This window comes from Pseudophryne corroboree, chromosome 6, assembly GCF_028390025.1.
Source record: "Pseudophryne corroboree isolate aPseCor3 chromosome 6, aPseCor3.hap2, whole genome shotgun sequence".
Classification (NCBI taxonomy): domain Eukaryota; kingdom Metazoa; phylum Chordata; class Amphibia; order Anura; family Myobatrachidae; genus Pseudophryne; species Pseudophryne corroboree.
Genome location: NC_086449.1, coordinates 524959973 through 524985808, shown reverse-complemented (window position 1 = coordinate 524985808; position 25836 = coordinate 524959973). Strand labels below are relative to the sequence as shown.

Genomic DNA, 25836 nt, shown 5'->3' with positions numbered 1-25836 from the left:
AAAAGACGCTAATTGGATACCGTGATAATGACCATCGGTCATAAATCGCAATATTGCCCATTTTTATCATCCAGAAATGCATCGGGGCTAATCGGATGGGTCTGGGACTCCAGGTTGACAACAAAAAGGTCGACACACCTTAGGTCGACGCCAATTGGTTGACACACCTTAGGTCGACGTGGACAAAAGGTCGACAGGAACAAGGTCGACATGGAAAAAGGTCGACATGAGATTTTTATGTTTTCTTGGTGTTGTTTTCTTCGTAGATTGACCGGGAACCCCAATTAGTGCACCGCGTCCCCTCGCATGGCATGTTTCGGGCATGGTGCCTTCGCTCCGCTCGGCACAGATTACCGTTCCAATCGTAGTCCACGTGGATTGTTAGTATGAAAAGGTTCCAAAAAAGGAAAAAATAGTGAAAAACTCATGTCGACCTTTTTCCATGTCGACCTTGTTCCTGTCGACCTTTTGTCCATGTCGACCTAAGGTGCGTCGACCAATTGGCGTTGACCTAATGTGTGTCGACCTGGAGTCCGGATACCAATTGGATACCCCACATAGACTGCACAGATGAGCATAAGCATGGTAAAGTCCTTCTAAATCCCATACCTTAATATCACTAGGAAAAAATGTGGCCCAGGAGCCAAGTAATGGCCACTTAATCCCTTGAAACCTTTTATTTACCTTTTTGTTTTTTTACATGAATGTAACCTATTTTACCCTCCTTTATTTATTGCATATATCTTATAGCATTAATAATACATGAATAAAACATTAAAAGGGCCGTTAACCTGGGGTCAAAAGAAAAGCTCTTTGCTTGAACCTATAGTATCAAAAGATGTGCAGAAATGTCGCTACTGTGAATTACAGCACAAAATAATAACCTGAACATTACATGTATTCTTATAATTCGTTTAGTACAGCAGTATATTTATTTAAAAACATAACAGCTGTGACGTAAAGTAGCCACAATTTTGGAATATTTTGTCCTAACCCTTGACCCTTAATCACAGATTATCACGTAATATACTATTACACTGATGTACTAAGGCTTGGAAAGAGATAAAGTAGAGAGAGAGCTAAAGTAATGACCAGTCACCACGTAACTGCCATGACAGGTGCTGGTTGGTTGGTACTTTATCTCTCTCCAAGGCTTAGTACCTAGATCCCTATACACTTTAGGCTAAATACACACTAGCATTTACAGTGTATTTATTTATAGCATGATAAATTGCAAATAGAAAGACATACTGTATACAACCCCAGTTGGTTTAGGTGTGCAATGTATATGCATCATATGCATTTTACAAATACCTTCATCAATAAATATGCATCTGTGACAAAATAGGAAGTTACACAAGCCAAACGCATGTGGAAAACATGTTAATGCTTCTTATCTGCATCTCACTGTGTTTACACTGTCTTCACATTTCAGATAAATGGAAGTGTCCAGCTGCAATGACCATGGTAGACACACTCATATGGAATAAGGGCCCAAATGTATTAAGCGTTAAAAAGTGATAATGTGGAGAGGGATAAAGAGTGATAAATAGCCAGCCAACCAGCTCCTAACTGCCATGTCACAGGCTGTGTTTGGAAAATGACAATTATGAGCTGGTTGTCTGGTCATTTATCATTCTTTATCGGTCTCCAATTTATCACTTTTTAAAGGCTTAATACATTTGGGCCAAGAATCATTAACAGGAGAAAATTCAATCCTTTTGCGGGAATTTAGTTCCCATGTTAAGTGCCCGGGATTAATTCAATTATTTACTGTGCTAATGCCCAGAGTTACCCGCATTAAGCTGCAGCTCCCGGGCTAAGGGGGAGTTTTATCAAAGTTTGGAGGAGAACTCTAGTGGGCTGATTCAATTCAGCATGAGGTTTGTGTGTGGCTCCACATATTTCCGGACATTGTGGTACAGACTTTTTCTTGGATTTAGTTCTAGCGGGCATATGTATCAAGGCTAAAGGTGTGTACACACGGTGAGATAATTCTGCAAGAGTTTGACTATATAGTCAAAATCTTAAGGAAAGTTAGTGCATATCTCAAGGTGTTTGGCAGCTTGCGATACCGATTCGATCTTGATGCGCGCTCCCGCGGGGTCGGTATCACAAGGGTAGATAGACTGTGCAGGCAAATCAATCTTGACTATCTACTGTACTATCTAGTACAAAGTATAGACAAAAATGCATAGACAAAATCTCATGTACAGATAGTCAAAATCTGTGCTATCTGGGTTCTTTGGGAGTTCAAGGGAAATCGCATAGTCAACATTGAGCATAGCAAGGATCTCACCGAGGGGTAAATTTACTAAGATGGGCGTTTTATTTAGGATGGGATGTTGCCCATAGCAACCAATCAGAATCTACTTCTCATTTATCTAGCACCTTCTACAAGATAATACCTGGAATCTGATAGGTTGCTATGGGCAACATCCCATCTTAAATAGAACTCCCATCTTAGTAAATACAGCACCGTATGTACACACATTTAGAGAGAGATAAAGTACCAACCAATCAGCTCCTGTCATTTTTCAAACACAGTCTGTAACATAGCAGTTAGATGCAGATTGGTCGTTGCTGTATCTTTCTCCAAGCTTTGATAAATCTCCCCCTAAGTGCTGGGTGCCATGTATCTGTCAGGTCGCGGCTAGTAATGAAGCCCTACTTAATGCAGATTTCTGCTCACACTTCAGGCGATGTACTAAGCATTGCATCTGCGATGCGGTACATCCCGCCACTTACCGCATAGATACTAATTGCATATGTACGCACATACGCAATTAGTATCACAAAGGACAGTTCTCCCAATAAGAGCTGCCCTTGGCAATATTGGGACTTCCAGGTTCAGGAATCAGGAGTCCCTCTGGTGGCTGCGAGGGTGCTGGGAGGCAGAAAGAAGCCCATAGATGTCTTTAGGGTAATGCCAGCAAAAGCTGGCATTACCCACTGCATCCATGCCTCGGAATGTATTGCATTCCGGAGCTTGGTACATATGGGAAATGAAGCCAAAGGGGTCAATCCAATTAGCCAGGATGATCTTGCCGGTGCGAGTCATCGCAGCAGCGGTCACACTTTATGACAGGCCAAATTCACACAAACGTGCTCCCCACCCCATAGCGGTCCAGGCAATTGTTGTGTGAATTGGGGCTGATTGGATCAGGCCAAAGCCTGAAGATGCCAGTTTTCGGGTTTTTGACCGCATTTTCCATTTAATACATCACCCCCCCCCCCCCCCCCCCACACACACACACACTTCTCCCTTGAGGATGTGCAGCTTTGGGGTTTTGTTGCTGGAAGTAATTAAATTCCCACAAAAGACTGAATTGCCCCCATGGAACACAACACACATACAAATTTAAATATGTATGCTCTCATTTAAATTGATTTTTACATTTGTTACATTAGAAACACATCTGAATACCTGAACTTAAATACCAGTATTTCTAACTTTAGATAAATAACATTTACTTTATGTCACTATATAATAAAAAGGTGCTCAGGATACACAGTACAATTTTCTCTTACTTGTAGAATACACATCTGATGAACAGGATTAGCAGTAATGTAATGTACGTCAGTGTGCATATAGGATTAACTGATTTACATTGCTGCTCCGTGCATACAAGATTACCCACATGGCTATGACAGTATACTATCGCCGTACATCATATACTAAGCAGTGCCAGTGTCTGACACTTATATACAACAGAGGCTCTCCTGCTGCCCATCACTCAGTGATCTACAGATAACCTTGTCACTGGAATGCAGCACGGCAGTGTCCCCAGAGCGGAGTGTGAGTGCACCTCGCAGGTCAAACAGAAGGAGCTCCCTTACCTGCACAGCGCCGGCTCCCGGAAAAGATGAAGCCGCAGCACAGGTCGCACCAGGCTGCCAGACCGGCCTCGGCCTGAAACTTGTGGCCGGCCCCTAGAGTCTGAGGCTGGAAGATAAAGCGGACATCTGGGGGTGGTCTGTGTATCCGGACCCTGCGCCTAACCCCGGGGAGCACCCCTGGCGATGCCACCCCCCGGCCAGGGCTATGAACAGGAGGCTCTCTCTTGTCAGCCAGCGGGGAGAGCACAGTACGGGCGGCGAGGGACCGAGCCAGGGCAGACATGGCAGTGACAGACCCAGGATACAGCACCTGCTGTGACAGTGAGAGCAGAGGGGGCAACACACCGCATGCAGCAGCAGCAGCAATAGCAATAGATGGAACCACGAACCAGGGCAGTCAGTGTGACAAGCACTCATACTACCGCCCATATACACCGCCCCTATATCTGCTCTATAATCTTTTCCTCTATACCCCGCCCTGGCCTCCAATCAGCTCTGCCTGTCACCCTGTGCGCACCGCCCCTGCAGCGAGCACAACATTACCTGCCCCCTACACGCCGGCCGGGGCGTCCTGCCGTTCCCTATGCCTCGGAATTCTACAAGCACGGCAGTGGGAACACTATAGTTAGCACCAAAGCATCAGTGGCAGGGCATCCATGTCAGTAATTTCACATTATACATTGGACTAGTGTATTCATATTTTACGTTGGACTACAGTACATGCTATGACTAAATACACGAACGGAACAATTAGTAACTAGCGGAGGAACTTATGAGGGGCGAGCCCAGGTGCAAAAGGATGCTTTGGGCCCCCTGCCACCGTTACACCCCAAATTCATAATATGCCACATGGCAGACAATAACAGACAGAGGCAGTCAGTGGGTGAGGCTAGGGCTAGGCAAAAGGAGAGGGTGCAGAAGAGTGGCAGTGGTCTACAAGGAGAGGGTGACAGGGAGAGGGCGATGCCACAGAGAGGCAGTGGGTGACAGGGAGGGAGTACCGAGGAGAGGTAGTGGGTGCACTAATTTGGGATCCCAGTCACTCTACGAAGAAAACGACACCCAAAAAAAAAAAAAAAATCCTCATGTCGACCTAGAAACCCTGTCGACCTTCCATCCATGTCGACCTACTGACTGTCGACCTATAGCGGTCGACCTAAACATTGTCGACCTAGACACTGTCGATTTGATGAACCACACCCGACAGGGAGGGGGTGACAGTGATTGATAGGGAAAGGGTGAGTCAGTGGACAACAGGGAAAGGGTGACAGGCAACAGGTGTGATGGAAAGATCCAATGAGTAACGCCAAGTAGAGAGTGACCGAGAGAAGCAGTGGGTTATGCTAGGCAAAACCAGGTTGCACTGCAGGTGGGGCAGATATAACATGTGCAGAGAGATTTAGGTAGGGTGTATTCAAACTGAAATCTAAATTGCAGTGTAGAAATAGAGCAGCTAGTATTTACACTGCACAGAAACTATATAACCCACCCACATCTAACTCTCTCTGCACATTACATCTGCACCCCCTGCAGTGTAAGATGGTTTTGTCCATTAGTGTGCTTTTTTTGATTTGCTAACAAACCTGAATAAGGCCCATTGTCATGATGAATTTAAAAATATGTTATAACTATCATACCCATTACATTTTGTAATAGTATCCAACATTTTGTCGATTCATCCATGACAGAGTCTTTTGCCTGCAGCACAGAATACATCAAAGTATTGTAAAATGTAGAAGATTTGGAATAGCCCAGAATGATAAATGGTAATAGCACAAAGCTTTAAGCGCAGACTGCCAGCAATGCCTAGAGACTCTCCAGCAAACCAGACATATTGTGGAATGACACTGAACTGTATTTATCGTAGGTACCAGGCAGTATGTTTTTCATGGATTTGTACAGCAACACTTAGGGGTATATTCAATTGAAGTCGAAAGCTGCCGTCTGTCGAAAAGACGTCAGTTTTCGACTTCTTTAGGTCGGAAGGGGTTCCGACCTATTCAATATAACCCCAAATTTTTCAACAAGTTGAGGAATTCAACTTGTCGAAAAGCACGTGGATCGGCGGAATAGCTGCTGATCCACGGGCTTTTGTCGAAAACTTTTCGACCATCTCAATTCGACTTTAAAAAAAATGTCGAAGTGAGATGGGGAGAGCAGCGCCGGAGACGGGAGAGCCACACCGGGGACGGGGAGAGCCGCACTGGAGGATGTCACAGCCGTCGCTCACAGCAGCGTCCACCTGGCTCCAGCAAGTGAGATATCGCTTGCTGGAGCCGGGTGGACGCCGCCGTGAGCGGCGGCTGTGATGCGGGGACAGAGAGGAGGGACGGGAGAGGCAGAGAGACTTGGGGGGGGGGGGGGGGGGGGGAGCGCCGCGGGCAGACGGGGGAGAGCAGCACTACAGCCTATGCTGTAGCGCTGCTCTCCCCAGTCTGCCCGCGGCTCTCCCCCGTCTCCCCTCCTGCATCTCAATTCAACTTTATTAAAAGTCGAATTGAGATGTAATTGATTGTCGGAATGGATCCGACTTCAATTGAATATACCCCTTTAGAGAGCAGAAGAAATCTGCATAAGCCAATAAATAGGAAGGTCTTCAATCCAAACTCAAAGTACTGAGCAGACACATGCAGACTTGAACTGGCCCACAGAAGTATAGGGGAAACCACCGGTGGGCCCTACTGCCTGGGGCCCCACCTTCTGCTCTAAGGATCAGGTCCAGACTGTGCACTTGAATTGTACATTATACATGTTACCTTATACTGGACTATGGTGTATTTTCTACATTGCATTGCTGTTATTAATCTGGTACATTATCAGGCATGCAGCAGCTGAATTTACTGTATATATTTATGAAGGGGTCCAGACGTTGCACCCTCTAATGGTTAGTCAAACCAATGAGGTAGCAGGCCACACACCTAACATGGGCTCCTACCACTGTATTTCCCCGGTGGGCCCTACATGCCCCAGTCCGACACTGCACACATGGATGCATTTAGTGTTACGGAGCTATGCAGATAGACTGTACTTTTCATTTTGCGTTGCAAGGTTATTGAAGCATGAGGTGGAGCGGGTGCTGAAAAGCACACAAACATATTCTCTCCCCTAAGACATTTACATTTTGCCCCAGCTCCGAGATGCATTTTACAGCATGCAACACACCTCATTTCTAAGGTCACCGTGCCCAAGCTAAGCTTCAAGTACACAAAAGTGCCACATGTGCCAATGTCTTCTCACTTATGAATAATTGAAGCCAAGGAGGAGCAGGGCCAGATTAACAATAGAGCGGAAGGACTACAGCCCCCTGGAATCCACGTAGAAATAAGCCCATCATCATGACAGTATGACGACTAGCTGCTCAGTTGGTTACACATCATACTAGTAAAATTGTATTTTATTTTGATACTTTTTTTCTGCTTTTACCTACTTAGTGAGTTATTGGGGCTGACAGAACATGGGGTGTACACGCACCATGACACGGGCCACACCCACACAGCTCCTCCACTTCGCACAATAGTTCCTTCATCATTTTCAGAGCCAGGCTCGTGTGGCCCTTAATTTGGCCCCGAGAAAAATATTAAACCAAGCAGTATTTATAGAAAGCAGAAATAATATGATTGTAATAAAGGGATGGTTCTAAAGAAGTAAGAGACAGGGCTGTGATGCGACATTACACCTTTTGTTCCTGCAAAACTAAACACACTTTTAGTTGGAGGAGGCATGTCCAGAGAATGGACAGTAGACGTGGATTGTGTAGGCTTATACAGTAGGTGTATCTGTACATAATTGCGGTCACTGTACTTTGGACCCTATGCAGGTCAGACTGCAGATTCTGTTAAAAAGCAGAATCTGCAATCGCTTCTGTATCATGCTAGGGGGGGTCTGGGACTCCAGGTCGACAACAAAAAGGTCGACACACCTTAGGTCGACGCCGATTGGTCAACACACCTTAGGTCGACGTGGACAAAAGGTCGACAGGAACAAGGTCGATATGGAAAAAGGTCGACATGAGTTTTTTATGTTTTTTTGGTGTCGTTTTCTTCGTAGAGTGACCGGGAACCCCAATTAGTGCACTGCGTTCGCTCGCCATGCTTCGGGCATGGTGCCTTCGTTCCGCTCGGCACAGATTACCGTTCCAATCATAGTCCACGTGGATCGTTAAGTATGAAAAGGTTCCAAAAAAGAAAAAATTGTGAAAAACTCATGTCGACCTTTTTCCATGTCGACCTTGTTCCTGTCTATCTTTTGTCCATGTCGACCTAAGGTGTGTCGACCAATTGGCGGCGACCTAAGGTGTGTCGACATTTTTGTTGTCGACCTGGAGTCCGGATACCATGCTGGGGGCCACCAAGCACAGGGCAAGGCTGTCAAGCATGCTGACCGTCCCACCTAGCTGCTGCAAACGCAATTTAATTGCGGTCTCAGTAACTGTGGACGACTCCTGCCTTCACAGCCTGTCTGCCAAGGCAGGCGCACCGCCGCCATCTTTTCCATCATTTCCCCATTTGGTGCATTCCGCCCCTGCAACACCGCGTCGCCACCCCACCAACACCTCTGACTATCAATCAGGTAGAAACGTTCACAGCTGCATTGGTCAGCCCGTAGAGGCGCAGTACTGGACCTGCACGTGTGCATTGGCGTAGGACATATCACGATGCAACCTGAATAAGGCCCTTTGTACGCGAGTCCTAGAGAGGCAGGGAAAGCAAACTGATCATGTACCTCCTATTTCACCACTGTATGGGAAACTGTGCATGACTTGATATCATATTTATGTTTACAGAATCACTTGCAGCTTCTCTAAATATCTTGGGCGCACAGGCTAAATCTTGTTATCTCCACACAGTATCCGTCAAGCCTCTTGTGCCTTAGGCCAGTATGTGTATTGACCACGTCAAATCTTCCATGCTCTCCTGCAAAATCCATAACAAAGGCAGGTGTATGACATGATGTCAAGTCAATTGCATAGGTCATTCCATAAATTAGTTTATCTGATGCCATAATTAAATTCCATTTGGTCTCTTTGGTTTAATTACCAATTAAAATATTTTTTAATGCATCAGTATTGTGATAACATTGTCATCTATATTGCTCTTCCATTGTTACACATCATTTAATATGTATTTACAAATTGGAGGTTGTTCATTAAAAAATATATACAACTTTTATTTTAATGTACAGTACTACAGGGTAAAACATGCATTGTAAGTTCCCTGGCAGTTATTGTTTCTTCATTAGTTTTTACAAATTCTTTTTCTTATATAACCTTAGAACTCACGCATCATTTCACAGAAGCCCTTACGTTGCAAATGTGTCCTTTCAGAAACCAGTGTCAAATAATGAAAATGACTTACTCAAGGTTAAAGTTAGCTCATGCTAGAACTGAATACATTTTTCAGTAAGGAATTTAAAAAGCAAGCTTGCTTATTTTTATGGCCTTACTTTCTCCAATATTCAGACCATTATTACATTAATGGCCCTCAAAATACACATTTTAGGAATGGGTACATTTCAAATAAATATTCACCTGTGTGGCTGTGTGACATCACCCAAAGCTCCCTCTTTCAATGGGTCACTGTAGCCATCCAATCTGAAAAACCTGGCTAGATGCAAACTCCACCAAGCATGAATTCTCCAAGCAATGACGCTACTTGCTGTTCAGCATGACTGGCAAATGTAATCTATGAAACTAACCCTGTCAGCGGCACACATTGTAATCTCTGTAAATATTAATATGCTTTAAAATGCAATAGAATTTAGTAGAAATTTTATTGACCTTGGTGCTTTTTCTGATGTATTTTGTGAACTATTCAGTAGTTTCAAAAATATTGCATCAAATAAATATATATTTTTTTTCCCCTGCATAAAACCTATAGGGCCACTGCTATACTTTATACAGGCCTTGCATATATGTATTAACTCTTGAACGCAAACTTTAATTGGAAACTGGTACCAGGTCATAAATTGTCTAACAAATGTATATCTCCTTTGGGTGAGATTGTACATGGCTTTAAAATCCCCAATTAAAAAAATAAAATAAAAAAAATTGCCTAATTTTTGGTTTGTTCAAAGGAATGTGCAGGGTCCATCCCTAGCAGAGGGAGGACCAGTCATTCTCTCTGCAAGTACCCTGCTTAACTGACACCATTTACCACACAGTTACCTTTCTTCAAAAAGCACACACTGAATCAATACACAAAGATAGAGAAGGATTATAAGTAAAATACTATATAATTGTACTTCGTGATTCAAAGTCATTTACTTTAGATGTTACATTTATACATGTTATATTTATATATCTCCTGTACACAAATCAACTGAAAGTTACAGTGGTGTGAGTACAGTAAGACAAATCTGTTTAACAGCAATAGTAACATAATCAAAATAATTAAACTCAACTATTTCAATATATTCACAATATAGTACATATATATATATACATAAATCTCTGGCACTGAAATTACAGATAAGGAAGCAGGCAAGGGGCTAAGGTCCAATGTAAATGCCACATGTGGGTAGATGAGCAATCTCTTCTGATCACTATATGCAGTCCACGTTCCTGAAGCCACCATCCATGGTCAGAGCCCCGAACCTATGCAAGACATTCAAATGTCTATTAATTTACATATCGCAGTATTAGAAAGAATTGTAATAATAATCTACTATATTATTATAACATTATACAGCAATAATTTAAGTTAAACAGTATCTACTCAAGTGCACAATAATCAAAGCAAGAATGATGCGTCTTAAAACGGCTTACATGAATAACGCACTGACAAATGTTTTACTATTTATTGTCATTACTAATTGCAATTATGGTGTGATGTGGTGGTAATAAAGTTTTGAGGGGAAGCTCACAATTTAGTACTCACCTTTACTAACCAGTAAATATTAGGCTCTCCCCTGAGACATCACTTATTACCTGAAAGAAGCTGCTGCAAGCAGAAACACCTGTGTTATTCCAGCAGAAGGAGGAGTCCATCCTTCTCTTCCCTGTGCTAATTCTATTGCCTTCTGCAGAAGGAGGACGGACTCCCCTCCTAATGCTGCAAACACACAGTGCACCTGGCCCTCAGAAAAGCAGCTTTAGGTAATGGGAAGCCAGAAAGGTACATATGGAGGTGGCAGGGAGTGGAAAATAAGAATTTACTCACCGGTAATTCTATTTCTCGTAGTCCGTAGTGGATGCTGGGGACTCCGTAAGGACCATGGGGAATAGACGGGCTCCGCAGGAGACTGGGCACTCTATAAGAAAGATTTGGTACTATCTGGTGTGCACTGGCTCCTCCCTCTATGCCCCTCCTCCAGACCTCAGTTAGGATACTGTGCCCGGAAGAGCTGACACAATAAGGAAGGATTTTGAATCCCGGGTAAGACTCATACCAGCCACACCAATCACACCGTATAACTCGTGATATTATACCCAGTTAACAGTATGAAATATAACGGAGCCTCTCAACAGATGGCTCAACAATAACCCTTTAGTTAGGCAATAACTATATACAAGTATTGCAGACAATCCGCACTTGGGATGGGCGCCCAGCATCCACTACGGACTACGAGAAATAGAATTACCGGTGAGTAAATTCTTATTTTCTCTGACGTCCTAGTGGATGCTGGGGACTCCGTAAGGACCATGGGGATTATACCAAAGCTCCCAAACGGGCGGGAGAGTGCGGATGACTCTGCAGCACCGAATGAGAGAACTCAAGGTCCTCCTCAGCCAGGGTATCAAATTTGTAGAATTTAGCAAACGTGTTTGCCCCTGACCAAGTTGCAGCTCGGCAAAGTTGTAAAGCCGAGACCCCTCGGGCAGCCGCCCAAGATGAGCCCACCTTCCTCGTGGAATGGGCTTTCACTGATTTAGGATGCGGCAATCCAGCCGCAGAATGCGCCAGCTGAATTGTGCTACAAATCCAGCGAGCAATAGTCTGCTTAGAAGCAGGAGCACCTATTTTGTTGGGTGCATACAGGATAAAAAGCGAGTCAGTTTTCCTGACTCCAGCCGTCCTGGAAACATACATTTTCAAGGCCCTGACTACGTCCAGTAATTTGGAATCCTCCAAGTCCCTAGTAGCCGCAGGCACCACAATAGGTTGGTTCAAGTGAAAAGCTGATACCACCTTAGGGAGAAACTGGGGACGAGTCCTCAATTCTGCCCTATCCATATGGAAAATCAGATAAGGGCTTTTACATGACAAAGCCGCCAATTCTGACACACGCCTGGCCGAAGCCAAGGCCAATAACATGACCACTTTCCACGTGAGATATTTCAGATCCACAGTTTTAAGTGGTTCAAACCAATGTGATTTTAGGAAACTCAACACCACATTGAGATCCCAAGGTGCCACCGGAGGCACAAAAGGGGGCTGAATATGAAGCACTCCCTTTACAAAAGTCTGAACTTCAGGCAGTGAAGCCAGTTCTTTCTGGAAGAAAATCGACAGAGCCGAAATCTGGACCTTAATGGAACCCAATTTTAGGCCCATAGTCACTCCCGACTGTAGGAAGTGCAGAAAACGACCCAGCTGAAATTCCTCTGTAGGGGCCTTCCTGGCCTCACACCACGCAACATATTTTCGCCAAATACGGTGATAATGGTTTGCGGTTACTTCTTTCCTGGCTTTTATCAGCGTAGGAATGACTTCTTCCGGAATGACCTTTTCCTTTAGGATCCGGAATTCAACCGCCATGCCGTCAAACGCAGCAGCGGTAAGTCTTGGAACAGACAGGGCCCCTGCTGTAGCAGATCCTGTCTGAGCGGTAGAGGCCATGGGTCCTCTGATATCATTTCTTGAAGTTCTGGGTACCAAGCTCTTCTTGGCCAATCCGGAACCACGAGTATCGTTCTTACTCCTCGCCTTCTTATTATTCTCAGTACCTTTGGTATGAGAGGCAGAGGAGGGAACACAAACCGACTGGTACACCCACGGTGTCACTAGAGCGTCCACAGCTATCGCCTGAGGGTCCCTTGACCTGGCGCAATATCTCTTTAGCTTTTTGTTGAGACGGGACGCCATCATGTCCACCTGTGGCTTTTCCCAACGGTTTACCAACAGTAGGAAGACTTCTGGATGAAGTCCCCACTCTCCCGGGTGTAGGTCGTCCCTACTGAGGAAGTCTGCTTCCCAGTTGTCCACTCCCGGAATGAACACTGCTGACAGTGCTAGTACGTGATTTTCCGCCCATCGGAGAATCCTTGTGGCTTCTGCCATCGCCATCCTGCTTCTTGTGCCGCCCTGTCGGTTTACATGGGCAACTGCCGTGATGTTGTCTGATTGGATCAGAACCGGCTGGTTTTGAAGCAGGGGCCTTGCCTGACTTAGGGCATTGTAAATGGCCCTCAGTTCCAGAATATTTATGTGTAGGGACGACTCCTGACTTGACCAAAGTCCCTGGAAATTTCTTCCCTGTGTGACTGCGCCCTACCTCGAAGGCTGGCATCCGTGGTCACCAGGACCCAGTCCTGTATGCCGAATCTGCGGCCCTCTAGAAGATGAGCACTCTGCAGCCACCACAGTAGAGACACCCTGGTCCTCGGAGACAGGGTTATCAGTTGATGCATCTGAAGATGCGATCCCGACCACTTGTCCAAGAGGTCCCACTGGAAGGTCCTTGCATGGAACCTGCCGAATGGAATTGCTTCGTATGAAGCCACCATTTTTCCCAGGACTCGTGTGCAGTGATGCACCGATACCCGTTTTGGTTTTAGGAGGTCTCTGACTAGAGATGACAGCTCCTTGGCTTTCTCCTGCGGGAGAAACACTTTTTTTCTGTTCTGTGTCCAGAATCATCCCCAGGAACAGTAAGCGTGTGGAAGGAACCAGTTGTGACTTTGGAATGTTTAGAATCCAGCCATGCTGTTGTAGCACTTCCCGAGATAGTGCTACTCCGACCAGTAACTGCTCCCTGGACCTCGCCTTTATTAGGAGATCGTCCAAGTACGGGATAATTAAAACTCCCTTTTTTCGAAGGAGTATCATCATTTCTGCCATTACCTTGGTAAACACCCTCGGTGCCGTGGACAGTCCAAACGGCAGTGTTTGGAATTGGTAATGGCAATCCTGTACCACAAATCTGAGGTACTCCTGGTGAGGAAGGTAAATGGGGACATGCAGGTAAGCATCCTTGATGTCCAGGGATACCATGTAATCCCCCTCGTCCAGGCTTGCAATAACCGCCCTGAGCGATTCCATCTTGAACTTGAATCTTTTTATGTATGTGTTCAAGGATTTCAAATTTAAAATGGGTCTCACCGAACCGTCCGGTTTCGGTACCACAAACAGTGTGGAATAGTAACCCCGTCCTTGTTGAAGTAGGGGTACCTTGACTATCACCTGCTGGGAATACAGCTTGTGAATTGCCTCTAGCACAGCCTCCCTGCCCGAGGGAGTTGTCGGTAAGGCCGATTTGAGGAAACGGCGGGGGGGAGGCGCCTCGAATTCCAGCTTGTACCCCTGAGATACTACTTGAAGGATCCAGGGATCCACCCGTGAGCGAACCCACTGATCGCTGAAATTTTTGAGGCGGCCCCCCACCGTACCTGGCTCCGCCTGTGGAGCCCCACCGTCATGCGGCGGATTTGGAAGAAGCGGGGGAGGACTTTTGTTCCTGGGAACCTGCTGTGTCTTGCAGCTTTTTTCCCCTTCCTCTGCCTCTAGACAGAAAGGACCCGCCTTTTCCCCGCCTGTTTTTCTGGGGTTGAAAGGACTGTACCTGATAATACGGCGCTTTCTTAGGCTGTGAGGGGACATGGGGCAAAAATGCTGACTTCCCAGCTGTTGCTGTGGAAACAAGGTCTGAGAGACCATCCCCGAATAACTCCTCACCCTTATAAGGCAAAACTTCCATGTGCCTTTTAGAATCTGCATCCCCTGTCCACTGCCGAGTCCATAAGCCTCTCCTAGCAGAAATGGACAATGCACTTATTCTAGATGCCAGCCGGCAGATCTCCCTCTGTGCATCTCTCATGTACAAGACTGAGTCTTTTATATGCTCTACGGTTAGCAATATAGTGTCCCTGTCTAGGGTGTCAATATTTTCCGACAGGGAATCTGACCAAGCAGCAGCAGCACTGCACATCCACGCTGAAGCAATAGCTGGTCTCAGTATAACACCAGTGTGTGTATATATAGACTTTAGGATAGCCTCCTGCTTTCTATCAGCAGGTTCCTTTAGGGCGGCCGTATCCGGAGACGGTAGTGCCAACTTTTTAGACAAACGTGTGAGCGCTTTATCCACCCTAGGGGGAGTTTCCCAACGTGACCTATCCTCTGGCGAGAAAGGGAACGCCATTAGTAATTTTTTTGAAATCACCAATTTTTTATCGGGGGAAGCCCACGCTTCTTCACACACTTCATTTAATTCTTCAGATGGGGGAAAAACTATTGGTAGTTTTTTCTCCCCAAACATAATACCCTTTTTTGAGGTACCTGGGTTTATATCAGAAATGTGTAATACCTCTTTCATTGCCTCAATCATGCAACGAATGGCCCTAGTGGACATTAAATTTGACTCATCGTCGTCGACACTGGTATCAGTATCCGTGTCGACATCTGTGTCTGCCATCTGCGGTAGTGGGCGTTTCAGAGCCCCTGATGGCCTTTGAATTGTCTGGGCAGGCACGAGCTGAGAAGCCAGCTGACCCGCATTTGGCATGTCGTCAAATTTTTTATGTAAGGAGTCGACACTTGCACGTAATTCCTTCCATAAGTCCATCCACTCAGGTGTCTGCCCCGCAGGGGGTGACATCACATTTATAGGCATCTGCTCCGCCTCCACATAAGCCTCCTCATCAAACATGTCGACACAGCCGTACCGACACACCGCACACACGCAGGGAATGCTCTTAAAGGAGACAGGACCCCACAAAAGCCCTTTGGGGAGACAGAGAGAGAGTATGCCAGCACACACCAGAGCGCTATATAATGCAGGGACTAACTGAATTATGTCCCCTTATAGCTGCTATAAGTTATACTGCGCCTAAATTTAGTGCCCCCCCTCTCTTTTTTACCCTTTCTGTAGTGTAGGCTGCAGGGGAGAGTCAGGGAGCTTCCTTCCAGCGGAACTGTGAGGGAGAAATGGCGCCAGTGTGCTGAGGGAGATGGCTCCGCCCCTTTTTCGGCGGACTTTTCTCCCGCTTTTTTCTGGATTCTGGCAGGGGTAATTACCACATATATAGCCTCTGGGGCTATATATTGTGGTTATTTTGCCAGCCAAGGTGTTTTTATTGCTGCTCAGGGCGCCCCCCCCCAGCGCCCTGCACCCTCAGTGACCGGAGTGTGAAGTGTGTATGAGGAGCAATGGCGCACAGCTGCAGTGCTGTGCGCTACCTTGGTGAAGACTGAAGTCTTCTGCCGCCGATTTTCCGGACCATCTTCTTGCTTCTGGCTCTGTAAGGGGGACGGCGGCGCGGCTCCGGGAACGAACACCAAGGACGGGTCCTGCGGTCGATCCCTCTGGAGCTAATGGTGTCCAGTAGCCTAAGAAGCCCAAGCTAGCTGCAAGCAGGTAGGTTCGCTTCTTCTCCCCTTAGTCCCTCGTTGCAGTGAGCCTGTTGCCAGCAGGTCTCACTGTAAAATAAAAAACCTAACATATACTTTCTTTCTAGGAGCTCAGGAGAGCCCCTAGTGTGCATGCAGCTCGGCCGGGCACAGAAATCTAACTGAGGTCTGGAGGAGGGGCATAGAGGGAGGAGCCAGTGCACAGCAGATAGTACCAAATCTTTCTTATAGAGTGCCCAGTCTCCTGCGGAGCCCGTCTATTCCCCATGGTCCTTACGGAGTCCCCAGCATCCACTAGGACGTCAGAGAAACAGGAGTAAAAACATATAACTCAATCAGACTGTGCGAAAATGACAATTCCTTAAGACTTTGCCAATAGATATGATCATTTCATTAACTATACAATAACAAAAATGCTCACACTGACCATTTGACAGTGTCTATCACTTACATGTAGTGTCACATTGAACCAAACAGTTCAGAACACTTGCAAAAAGTGTAAAACAAAGAACTGCCACCCGATGTCACACAAACCTAACTATTACAGTAGTTGGCACTGCCACCAAGTAGTCTCTATCACTAAGAGCATTGTGCATACTGACATGATCACAAATGGTGTCACACATTGCCAAAAACTTAAGCTGGGTACATGCCTGTACAATCGCCAGGCTGTTCTTTCAATTTCGATCTGTTCTTTCGTTACTGCAAGAGTGTGTATGCACTTTCAATCTTTTTTTTGTCTAAAGAAAACTGGTTGAATCAAAGGATTGCAGCTAATGTGCTGTTTATTATTAATTCGATTCGACAGGGTCAGATCAGACCAAAAGTGCAGTGTTTATGCACCTTTTGACTGTTCTTGTGCTTCTATACCAGCAGCAGCCCCGCCTCTGTCAGCGTGCATAATTACACCAGGACAGGTGGCCTGCTATGTTCTCTTGTGTAAATTTTCCCCCTTGTTGATGTAAAAATTAGTCATTTTATCATTTGCCACCACTATATTTGACTTATATAGTGATATTGCATTACATTATATTATAGATTTTTCTCTTACGTCCTAGAGAATGCTGGGGACTCCGTAAGGACCATGGGGGATAGACGGGCTCCGCAGGAGACATGGGCACTTTAAGAAAGACTTTAGATCTGGTGTGCACTCCCTCCATGCCCCTCCTCCAGACCTCAGTTTGATACTGTGCCCAGTGGAGACTGGGTGCTTTTCAGAGAGCTCTCCTGAGCTTTGTGACAGAAAGTATATTTGTTAGGTTTTTTATTTTCAGGGAGCCTGCTGGCAACAGACTCCCTGCATCGAGGGACTGAGGGGAGAGAAGCAGACCTACTTCTGTGAGTTTCAAGGCTCTGCTTCTTAGGCTACTGGACACCATTAGCTCCAGAGGGAGTCAGAACACAGGTCTCACCCGGGAGTTCGTCCCGGAGCCGCGCCGCCGTCCTCCTCACAGAGCCGGAAGATAGAAGCCGGGTGAGTATGAGAAGAAAAGAAGACTTCAGAGGCGGCAGAAGACTTCATGATCTTCACTGAGGTAACGCACAGCAGTGCAGCTGTGCGCCATTGCTCCCACCCACCTCACACACGGCAGTCACTGTAATGGTGCAGGGCGCAGGGGGTGCACCCTGGGCAGCAATATAAACCTCATTTCTGGCAAAAGAGATATATATGTACAGGTAGGCACTGTATATATAAAGAGCCCCCGCCAGTTTTTATTATATTTAAGAGGGACAGAAGCCCGCCGCCGAGGGGGCGGGGCTTCTTCCTCAGCACTCACCAGCGCCATTTTCTCCACATCACAGCTGAGAGGAAGCTCCCCGGACTCTCCCCTGCTTATCCACGGTGAAAGGGGGTTTCAAAGAAGAGGGGGGGGGGGCACATAATTGGCAGCAAATAATAGTATTACAGCGCTACTGGGTAAACACATTGTGTGTTTTTCCTGGGGTATTAGCGCTGGGTGTGTGCTGGCATACTCTCTCTCTGTCTCTCCAAAGGGCCTTGTGGGGGAACTGTCTTCAGATAAGAGGATTCCCTGAGTGTGTGGTGTGTCGGTACGTGTGTGTCGACATGTCTGAGGTAAAAGGCTCTTCTAAGGAGGAGATGGAGCAAATGTGTGTGTGTGTGGGGTGTCTCAGTCGACAACGCCGACACCTGACTGGATATGTGGAATTAAGTGCTGAGGTAAATTTATTGCACAAAAGATGAGAACAGACAGGGAATCTACCCATGTCTGTCCCTATGTCGCAGGGACCTTGAGTCTCAAAACGCCCACTATCCAAAATAATAGACACTGATACCGACACGGAGTCTGACTCCAGTGTCGACTACGATGATGCAAAGTTACAGCCAAAACTGGCAGAAAAGTATTCAATATATGATTATTGTAATAAAAGATGTTTTGCATATCACTGATGACCCATCTGTCCCTGACACGAGGGTACACATGTTTAAGGGGAAGAAAGCGGAGATAACATTTCCCCTCTCTCATGAACCAAATGAATAATGTGAAAAAGAGCGGGAATCTCCAGACAAGAAACTGCAGTTATCCAAAAGAATTCTCATGGCGTATCCTTTCCCTGCTAGGGCCAGGATACGATGGGAATCCTCCCCTAGGGTGGACAAGGCGTTGACACGTTTACCCAAAAGGTAGCGCTGACATACCAAGATACAGCTACCCTCAGGGATCCTGCAGATAGCATGCAGAAAAGTACTTTGAAGTCCATTTACACAAATTCTGGTACACTACTCAGACCGGCGATTGTGTCGGCAGGGGTTTATAGCGCTGTAGCAGCGTGGACAGATACCTTATCAGCGGAGATTGAAACCCTAGATAAGGATACCATGTTATTGACCCTAGGATATATAAAAGATGCTGTCTTATATATAAGACATGCTCAAAGAGACTTTGGTCTACTGGGTTCTAGAGTCAACGCTATGTCGATTTCTGCTAGACGTGTCCTGTGGAACATGCAATGGATAGGTGATGCCGACTAAAAGAGGCATATTGAGGTTTTACCTTACAAGGGTGAGGAATTGTGTGGAGTAGGACTCTCGGACCTGGTCTCCACAGCTATAACTGGTAAATCTGATCTTTTGCCTTATATTCCCTCACAGCCTAAGAAAGCACGACATTATCAAATGCAGTCCTTTCGGTCGCAGAAAAACAAAGTACGAGGAGCGTCCTTTCTTACCAGAGGTAAGGGCGCAGGGCACAGCTAGTTACCAGGAACAGAAGTCCCCCCCCGGCCTCTACTAAATCCACCGCATGACGCTGGGGCTCCGCTAAGGGAGTCTGCCCCAGTGGGAGCACGTCTTCGACTCTTCAGCCACATCGGAGTTCACTCACAGGTGGATCCCTGGGCAATATTAATTGTTTCTCAGGGTTACAAGCTGGAATTCGAAGAGGTGCCTCCTCGCCAGTTTTCCTTATCGGCCCTATCGGCTTCTCCCCCAGAAAGGGAGATATTAAATACAATTCACACATTGTATCTCCAACAGGTGGAGCTCAAGGCTCCCCTCCTTCAACAAGGAAGGGGATATTACTCAACCTTGGCTGTAGTCCCGAAACCGGACGGTTCGGTCAGACCTATTTTAAAATAAAAATCTCTGAACCTATACTTGAAAAGGTTCAAATTCAAGGTGGAATCGATCAGAGCGATCATCGCTAGCCTGGAAGGGGGGGATTTTATGGTGTATCTAAACATAAAGGCTGCATACCTTCATGTTCCCATTTATCCACCCCATCAGGCGTACCTGAGAATTACGGTACAGTATTGTCATTACCAATTTCAGGGTAATTGGCGGAAATGATGGTGCTCCTACGCAAGCAAGGAGTCACAATTATCCCATACTTGGACGATCTCCTAATAAGGGCGAGATCAAAAGAGCAGTTGTTGAACAGCGTGTCACTTTCGCTGAAGGTGTCACAGCAACTCGACTGGATTCTCAATATCCCGAAGTCACAGTTGGTTTCTATTACTCGTCTGCCCTTCTTGGGTATGATTCTGAATACGGACCAGAAATGGGTTTATCTTCCGATAGAGAAGGCCCAGGAACTAATGACTCTGGTAAAAAAACCTATTAAAGCCAAAACAGGCGTCAGTGCATCACTGCACTCGGGTCCTGGGAAAGATGGTGGCATCTTACGAGGCCATTCCCTTCGGCAGGTTTCATGCGAGGACTTTCCAATGGGATCTACGGAACAAGTGGTCCGGATCACATCTACAGATGCATCAGTTAATCACCCTGTCCCCTAGGGACAGGGTGTCTCTCCTATGGTGGCTGCAGAGTGCTCACCATCTGCAGGGTCGCAGGTTCGCCATCCAGGACTGGATTCCGGTAGCCACGGACGCGAGCCTCCGAGGTGGGGGAGCAGTCACACAGGGAAGAAACTTCCAAGGTCTTTGGGTCAAGTCAAAAAACTTGTATTCAAATCAACATCCTGGAGCTGAGGGCCATATACAACGCCCTTCGGCAAGCGGAAACATTGCTTCGCGACCTAACGGTTCTGATCCAGTCAGACAACATCACCGCAGTGGCTCATGTAAACCGCCAAGGCGGCACAAAGAGCAGAGTGGAAATGGCAGAAGCCACCAGGATTCTCCGCTGGGCGGAAAATCATGTAAGCGCATTTTCAGCAGTTCATTCCGGGAGTGGACAACTGAGAAGCAGACTTCCTCAGCAAACATGACCTGCATCCAAGAGAGGACTTCTTTAGGAAGCCTTAGCACAGATTGCAAGTCAGTGGGAACTGCCACAGATAGACATGATGGCGTCCCGCCTCAACAAGAAGCTACAGAGGTATTGCACCAGGTCAAGAGACCCTCAGGCAGTAGCTGTAGATGCCCTAGTGACACCGTGGGTGTTCCAGTCGGTCTATGTATTTCCCCCTCTTCCTCTCATACCCAAGGTGTTAAGAATGGTAGGAGGGAGAGGAATGAGAACAATCCTCATTGTTCCAGATTGGCCACGAAGGACCTGGTATCCGGATCTGCAGGAAATGCTCACAGAAGATCCGTGGCCTCTTCCTCTAAGACAGGACCGGTTGCAACAGGGGCCATGTCTATTCCAAGACTTACAGCGGCTGCGTTGGACGGCATGGCGGTTGAACGCCGGATCCTAGCGGATAAGGGTATTCCGGATGAGGTCATTCCTACGCTAATAAAGGCTAGGAAGGACATGACATCTAAACATTATCACCGTATATGGCGAAAATATGTTTCTTGGTGTGAGGCCAGGAATGCTCCTACGGAAGAATTCCATCTGGGCCGTTTCCTTCACTTCCTGCAAACTGGAGTGAATTTCGGCCTAAAATTAGGATCTATTAAGGTTCAGATTTCGGCCTTATCCATTTTCTTTCAAAAGGAATTGGCTTCTCTCCCTGAAGTACAAACTTATGTGAAGGGAGTACTGCATATTCAGCCTCCTTTTGTACCTCCGGTGGCGCCTTGGGACCTTAACGTGGTATTAAGTTTAATTAAGTCACACTGGTTTGAACCACTTAAAACGGTGGAGTTGAAAAATCTCACTTGGAAGGTGGTCATGTTATTAGCCTTGGCTTCGGCTAGGCGAGTGTCGGAATTAGCGGCTTTATCACATAAAAGCCCCTATCTGGTTTTCCATATGGATAGAGCGGAATTGCGGACCCGTCTTCAATTCCTGCCAAAAGTGGTTTCATCCTTTCATATGAACTATTGTGGTGCCTGTGGCTACGCGTGACTTGGGGGATCCCGAGTCCCTTGATGTGGTCAGGGCTTTGAAAATTTACGTGGCCAGATCGGCTACAGTCAGAAAAACAGAAGCACTGTTTGTCATGTATGCAACCAACAAGATTAGTGGCCCTGCTTCAAAGTAGACTATTGCTCGCTGGATCTGTAACACGATTCAGCAGGCGCATTCTACGGCTGGATTGCCGTTACCTAAATCGGTCAAGGCCCATTCCACTAGGAAGGTGGGCTCTTCTTGGGCGGCTGCCAGAGGGGTCTCGGCGCTACAGCTGTGCCGAGCTACTACTTGGTCCGGTTCAAACTCCTTTGCAAAGTTCTATAAGTTTGATACCCTGGCTGAGGAGGACCTCCTGTTTGCTCAATCAGTGCTGCAGAGTCATACGCACTCTCCCGCCCGTTTGGGAGCTTTGGTATAATCCCCATGTTCCTTACGGAGTCCCCAGCATCCTCTAGGACGTAAGAGAAAATAAGATTTTAAACCTACCGGTAAATCTTTTTCTCGTAGTCCGTAGAGGATGCTGGGCGCCCATCCCAAGTGCGGACTACTTCTGCAAGACTTGTATATAGTTATTGCTTAAATAAGGGTTATGTTATAGTCTCATCGGTCTTGGACTGATGCTATGTCGTTTTCATACTGTTAACTGGATAGTATATCAGAAGTTATACGATGTGATTGGTGTGGCTGGTATGAATCTTGTCCTTGGATTAACTAAAATCCTTTCCTCGTACTGTCCGTCTCCTCTGGGCACAGTTTCTCTAACTGAGGTCTGGAGGAGGGGCATGGAGGGAGGAGCCAGTGCACATCAGATCTAAAGACTTTCTTAAAGTGCCCATGTCTCCTGCAGAGCCCGTCTATCCCCCATGGTCCTTACGGAGTCCCCAGCATCCTCTACGGACTACGAGAAAAAGATTTACCAGTAGGTTTAAAATCTTTTTTTTTTTCACTTGCTAAAAATTGGATTTTTTTTAGTCTATCTGGGGGATGCTCCATTACCACTGGGTTACAGTGTGTGGGCTTTGGAATCTAGCACTAAAATAAAAAAAGCTGCCTCCTTCCCCCTATATAACCCCTCCCCCATTGCACAGCACCTCAGTCTTGTTTTTAGCGCTTTGGAGCAAGGCACAATTTAGGGCTTAGCTTTTAGTTAGGTTTTATTTCTTTATTTTTTGTATTTGAGTTATGAGCTTAGTCCTTGTTTACAGGTGGCAAGCACGGATCGAGTTGGAGTTAGATAGAAGGGGTTTAACTGCTGCCTCCGAGGAGAGACTAAACTGCACTTAGTCCCAGGAGCTCTACCTATACCAGTCACACATCTGAGGAGACAATGGGGAAGGTAAGCTCTACGCTTAGCAAAGCCGCACATAGGCAAACAGAATGAACCATTATAAACTAAACTAAATCACCTGTAATAAAAACAGGTAAACTGTCTAGAAACCAGACAAGTCAGGGAGGGAGCTCAGGTTCCCCCAGATGGACTTTGAGGAAGGGATTTTATGGTGCGTAAAAAAATCTAATTTCCTGTTGCATTCATCTGAGGGACACTCCATTACCACTGGGAATTCCCAAACCATGCTAACTAGGGGTGTGTGGGGGGTGTCCAAACCGGCCGCCCGCATAATCTTACGCCTAACACTAGCGTCACATGCTCCAAACATATGGAAGCGGTAGATTTTGTGAAAGTGTGTACGGATGCCCAGGTTGCTGCCCTGCACAACTGCTCCACAGAAGCGCCATGCCACACAGCCCAAGAGGCACCAACAGCAGCAGTACAGTGGGCCCGAACAGAAGCCGGAACGGAAACAGTCAAAGACAAACAAGCCTGACAAATGACAGAAGTGACCCATCAAACCATGGAACCCTTGGAGGTTGGTCAGCCTCATTTTGGTGCATTAGAGAAGCAGTGCGGTCGAGATAAATGCATAAAGCACGGACAACATCCAAAAGAGCCAGGGATGAACCATCAGCAGATGCCAAAGCCTGCTGAAACACTGGAAGAACAATGACCAAAAGAAAGGAAGGTTTTGTGCATGGAACCACCTGGTCAGAATTTAAAACGAGAAGCGGGGGCTTACAGGAGAGAGCAGCCAATTCAGATACTCTCCTGGCCAATGAGATGGGCAAAAGAAATACAACCTTTAAAATGAGATATCGCAACTGGCTCAAAGGGAGCCATCTGTAATGCATCCAAAGCCAAATTTAAGTTCCAAGGAGGAACCGGTGGAACGCAAGGAGGCTGGATACAAAGAACCCCCTGAAGAAAGGTCTGAACCTCCAGAATGGTAGCCAATTTCCTTTGGAAAAGGATCAATGGGCCAAAACCTTCCCTTTAAGAGATGAAGGACGAAGGCCCTTAGACAGTCCCCCCTGGAGTAGGGATAAAAGGAGATTCACCCGAAAAACCTCTACCAGAAACTTTCAACGCTCACACCAGGATATATACAACTACACACAATACACAATGATAACTCCAGGAAGTAACTGGTTTGAGGGCCTGGATCATGGTGTCAACAACAGACCCAGAAAATCCCTTAGCTCTCAGGATCTTGGTTTCAAGAACCAAGCTGTCAAAGCCAACCGAGGCAAATCAGGGTGAAGACAAGGACCTTGATGAAGATCTGGGTGCAGAGGACAATGGTAAGGAACATCAGCTAACATGTTCTGAAGTATAGTGTACAAATGATGGCAAGCCCAGTGTGGGATAATGAGTATGAGCGGCCGAGCTTCTCTCCGAACCCGCTGATGGACCTGTGGAAGTACTGCAAGGGGCGGAAATATAAACCCAAGATGGAAAGTCCAAGGAGCTCTCATGGCATCCACCAGAACTGCCTGGAAGTTTCTTGTTGAGACGTAAAGCCGTGAGATCTATGTCTGGCGATCCCCACCTGAACACTAGCTCTGTAAACACCTCCTGGTGCAGTTCTCATTCTCATCAATGAACTGTGTGGCGGCTTAGAAAGTCCACCTCTCAGTTGTCCACACCTGGAATATGAACTGCAGTGATTGCCAGAATCCAAAGCTCCGTCCAACAAAGGATGTGAGAAACTTCCCTCATTGCATGCAAACTGCGTGTGCCACCCTGCTTGTTTATGTTATCCACTGCCGTGGCATTGTCTAATTGGATACACACCGGTAGATTCCGTAGATAGGACTGAACCTGCAACAAGGCATAAATTGCTCTCAATTCCAGAATGCTGATAGGAGTGGACCAAAAAGCCTGCTGATGCATGTTCAGAACCACCGCACCCCAGCCTGTTAAGCTGGCATCCATGGTGACAATCACCCAGTTCCAAATTGACAACCGAGTGTCCCTTGTCAGATTTGGACTCTGAAGCCACCATACAGAGTAACTGATGAGTCTGCAGAGATAGCTTGAAAATCTGCCTGTCCAGTCAAGGATCTGCTTTTGACCAACGACTGAGCAGCTGGTATGGCATGAAACCTGGTGAACGGAACAGTCTCAAAATTTTCCAACATCTTTCCCAGCAAGTGCATGGCCCTGAGGATCGAGACTTGTGACAACTGTAAAAATGGTTCTCTCTCTAGACTGGAGATCCTGAACCCTCTCCTGTGGAAAAAAACTCTGACACTTGGTGTCGAAAAAGGGGACCCAAAAACACAATCCTTGGAACGAGGTTGGATTTGAGAAAGTTCATGATCCATCTGAAAAGTCTGGAGCGTGTCTAATGTCAATTGAAGGTGCTGCAACAGGGACACTGATGAAGCCCTGATCAACAAATCATCCAGGTAAGCTATAACATTGGC

At 46.5% G+C, this 25836-nt stretch overlaps 2 protein-coding genes across 2 annotated transcripts in view; both read right to left on the bottom strand.

Moving 5' to 3' along the window:
- Positions 1 to 4238, bottom strand: part of RASSF3 (Ras association domain family member 3) — a 437534-nt gene extending 433296 nt beyond the window's left edge. The window contains exon 1 of the mRNA XM_063927543.1: positions 3841 to 4238. Coding sequence (XP_063783613.1) covers positions 3841 to 4123 — 283 coding nt within the window. The 5' untranslated portion in view covers positions 4124 to 4238. The remainder of the gene's footprint in view (positions 1 to 3840) is intronic.
- A 5814-nt stretch (positions 4239 to 10052) lies between these two features.
- The window catches only part of TBK1 (TANK binding kinase 1), a 150417-nt gene continuing 134633 nt past the window's right edge, over positions 10053 to 25836 (bottom strand). The window contains exon 21 of the mRNA XM_063927542.1: positions 10053 to 10432. Within this exon, the coding sequence (XP_063783612.1) occupies positions 10381 to 10432 (52 nt within the window). The 3' untranslated portion in view covers positions 10053 to 10380. The remainder of the gene's footprint in view (positions 10433 to 25836) is intronic.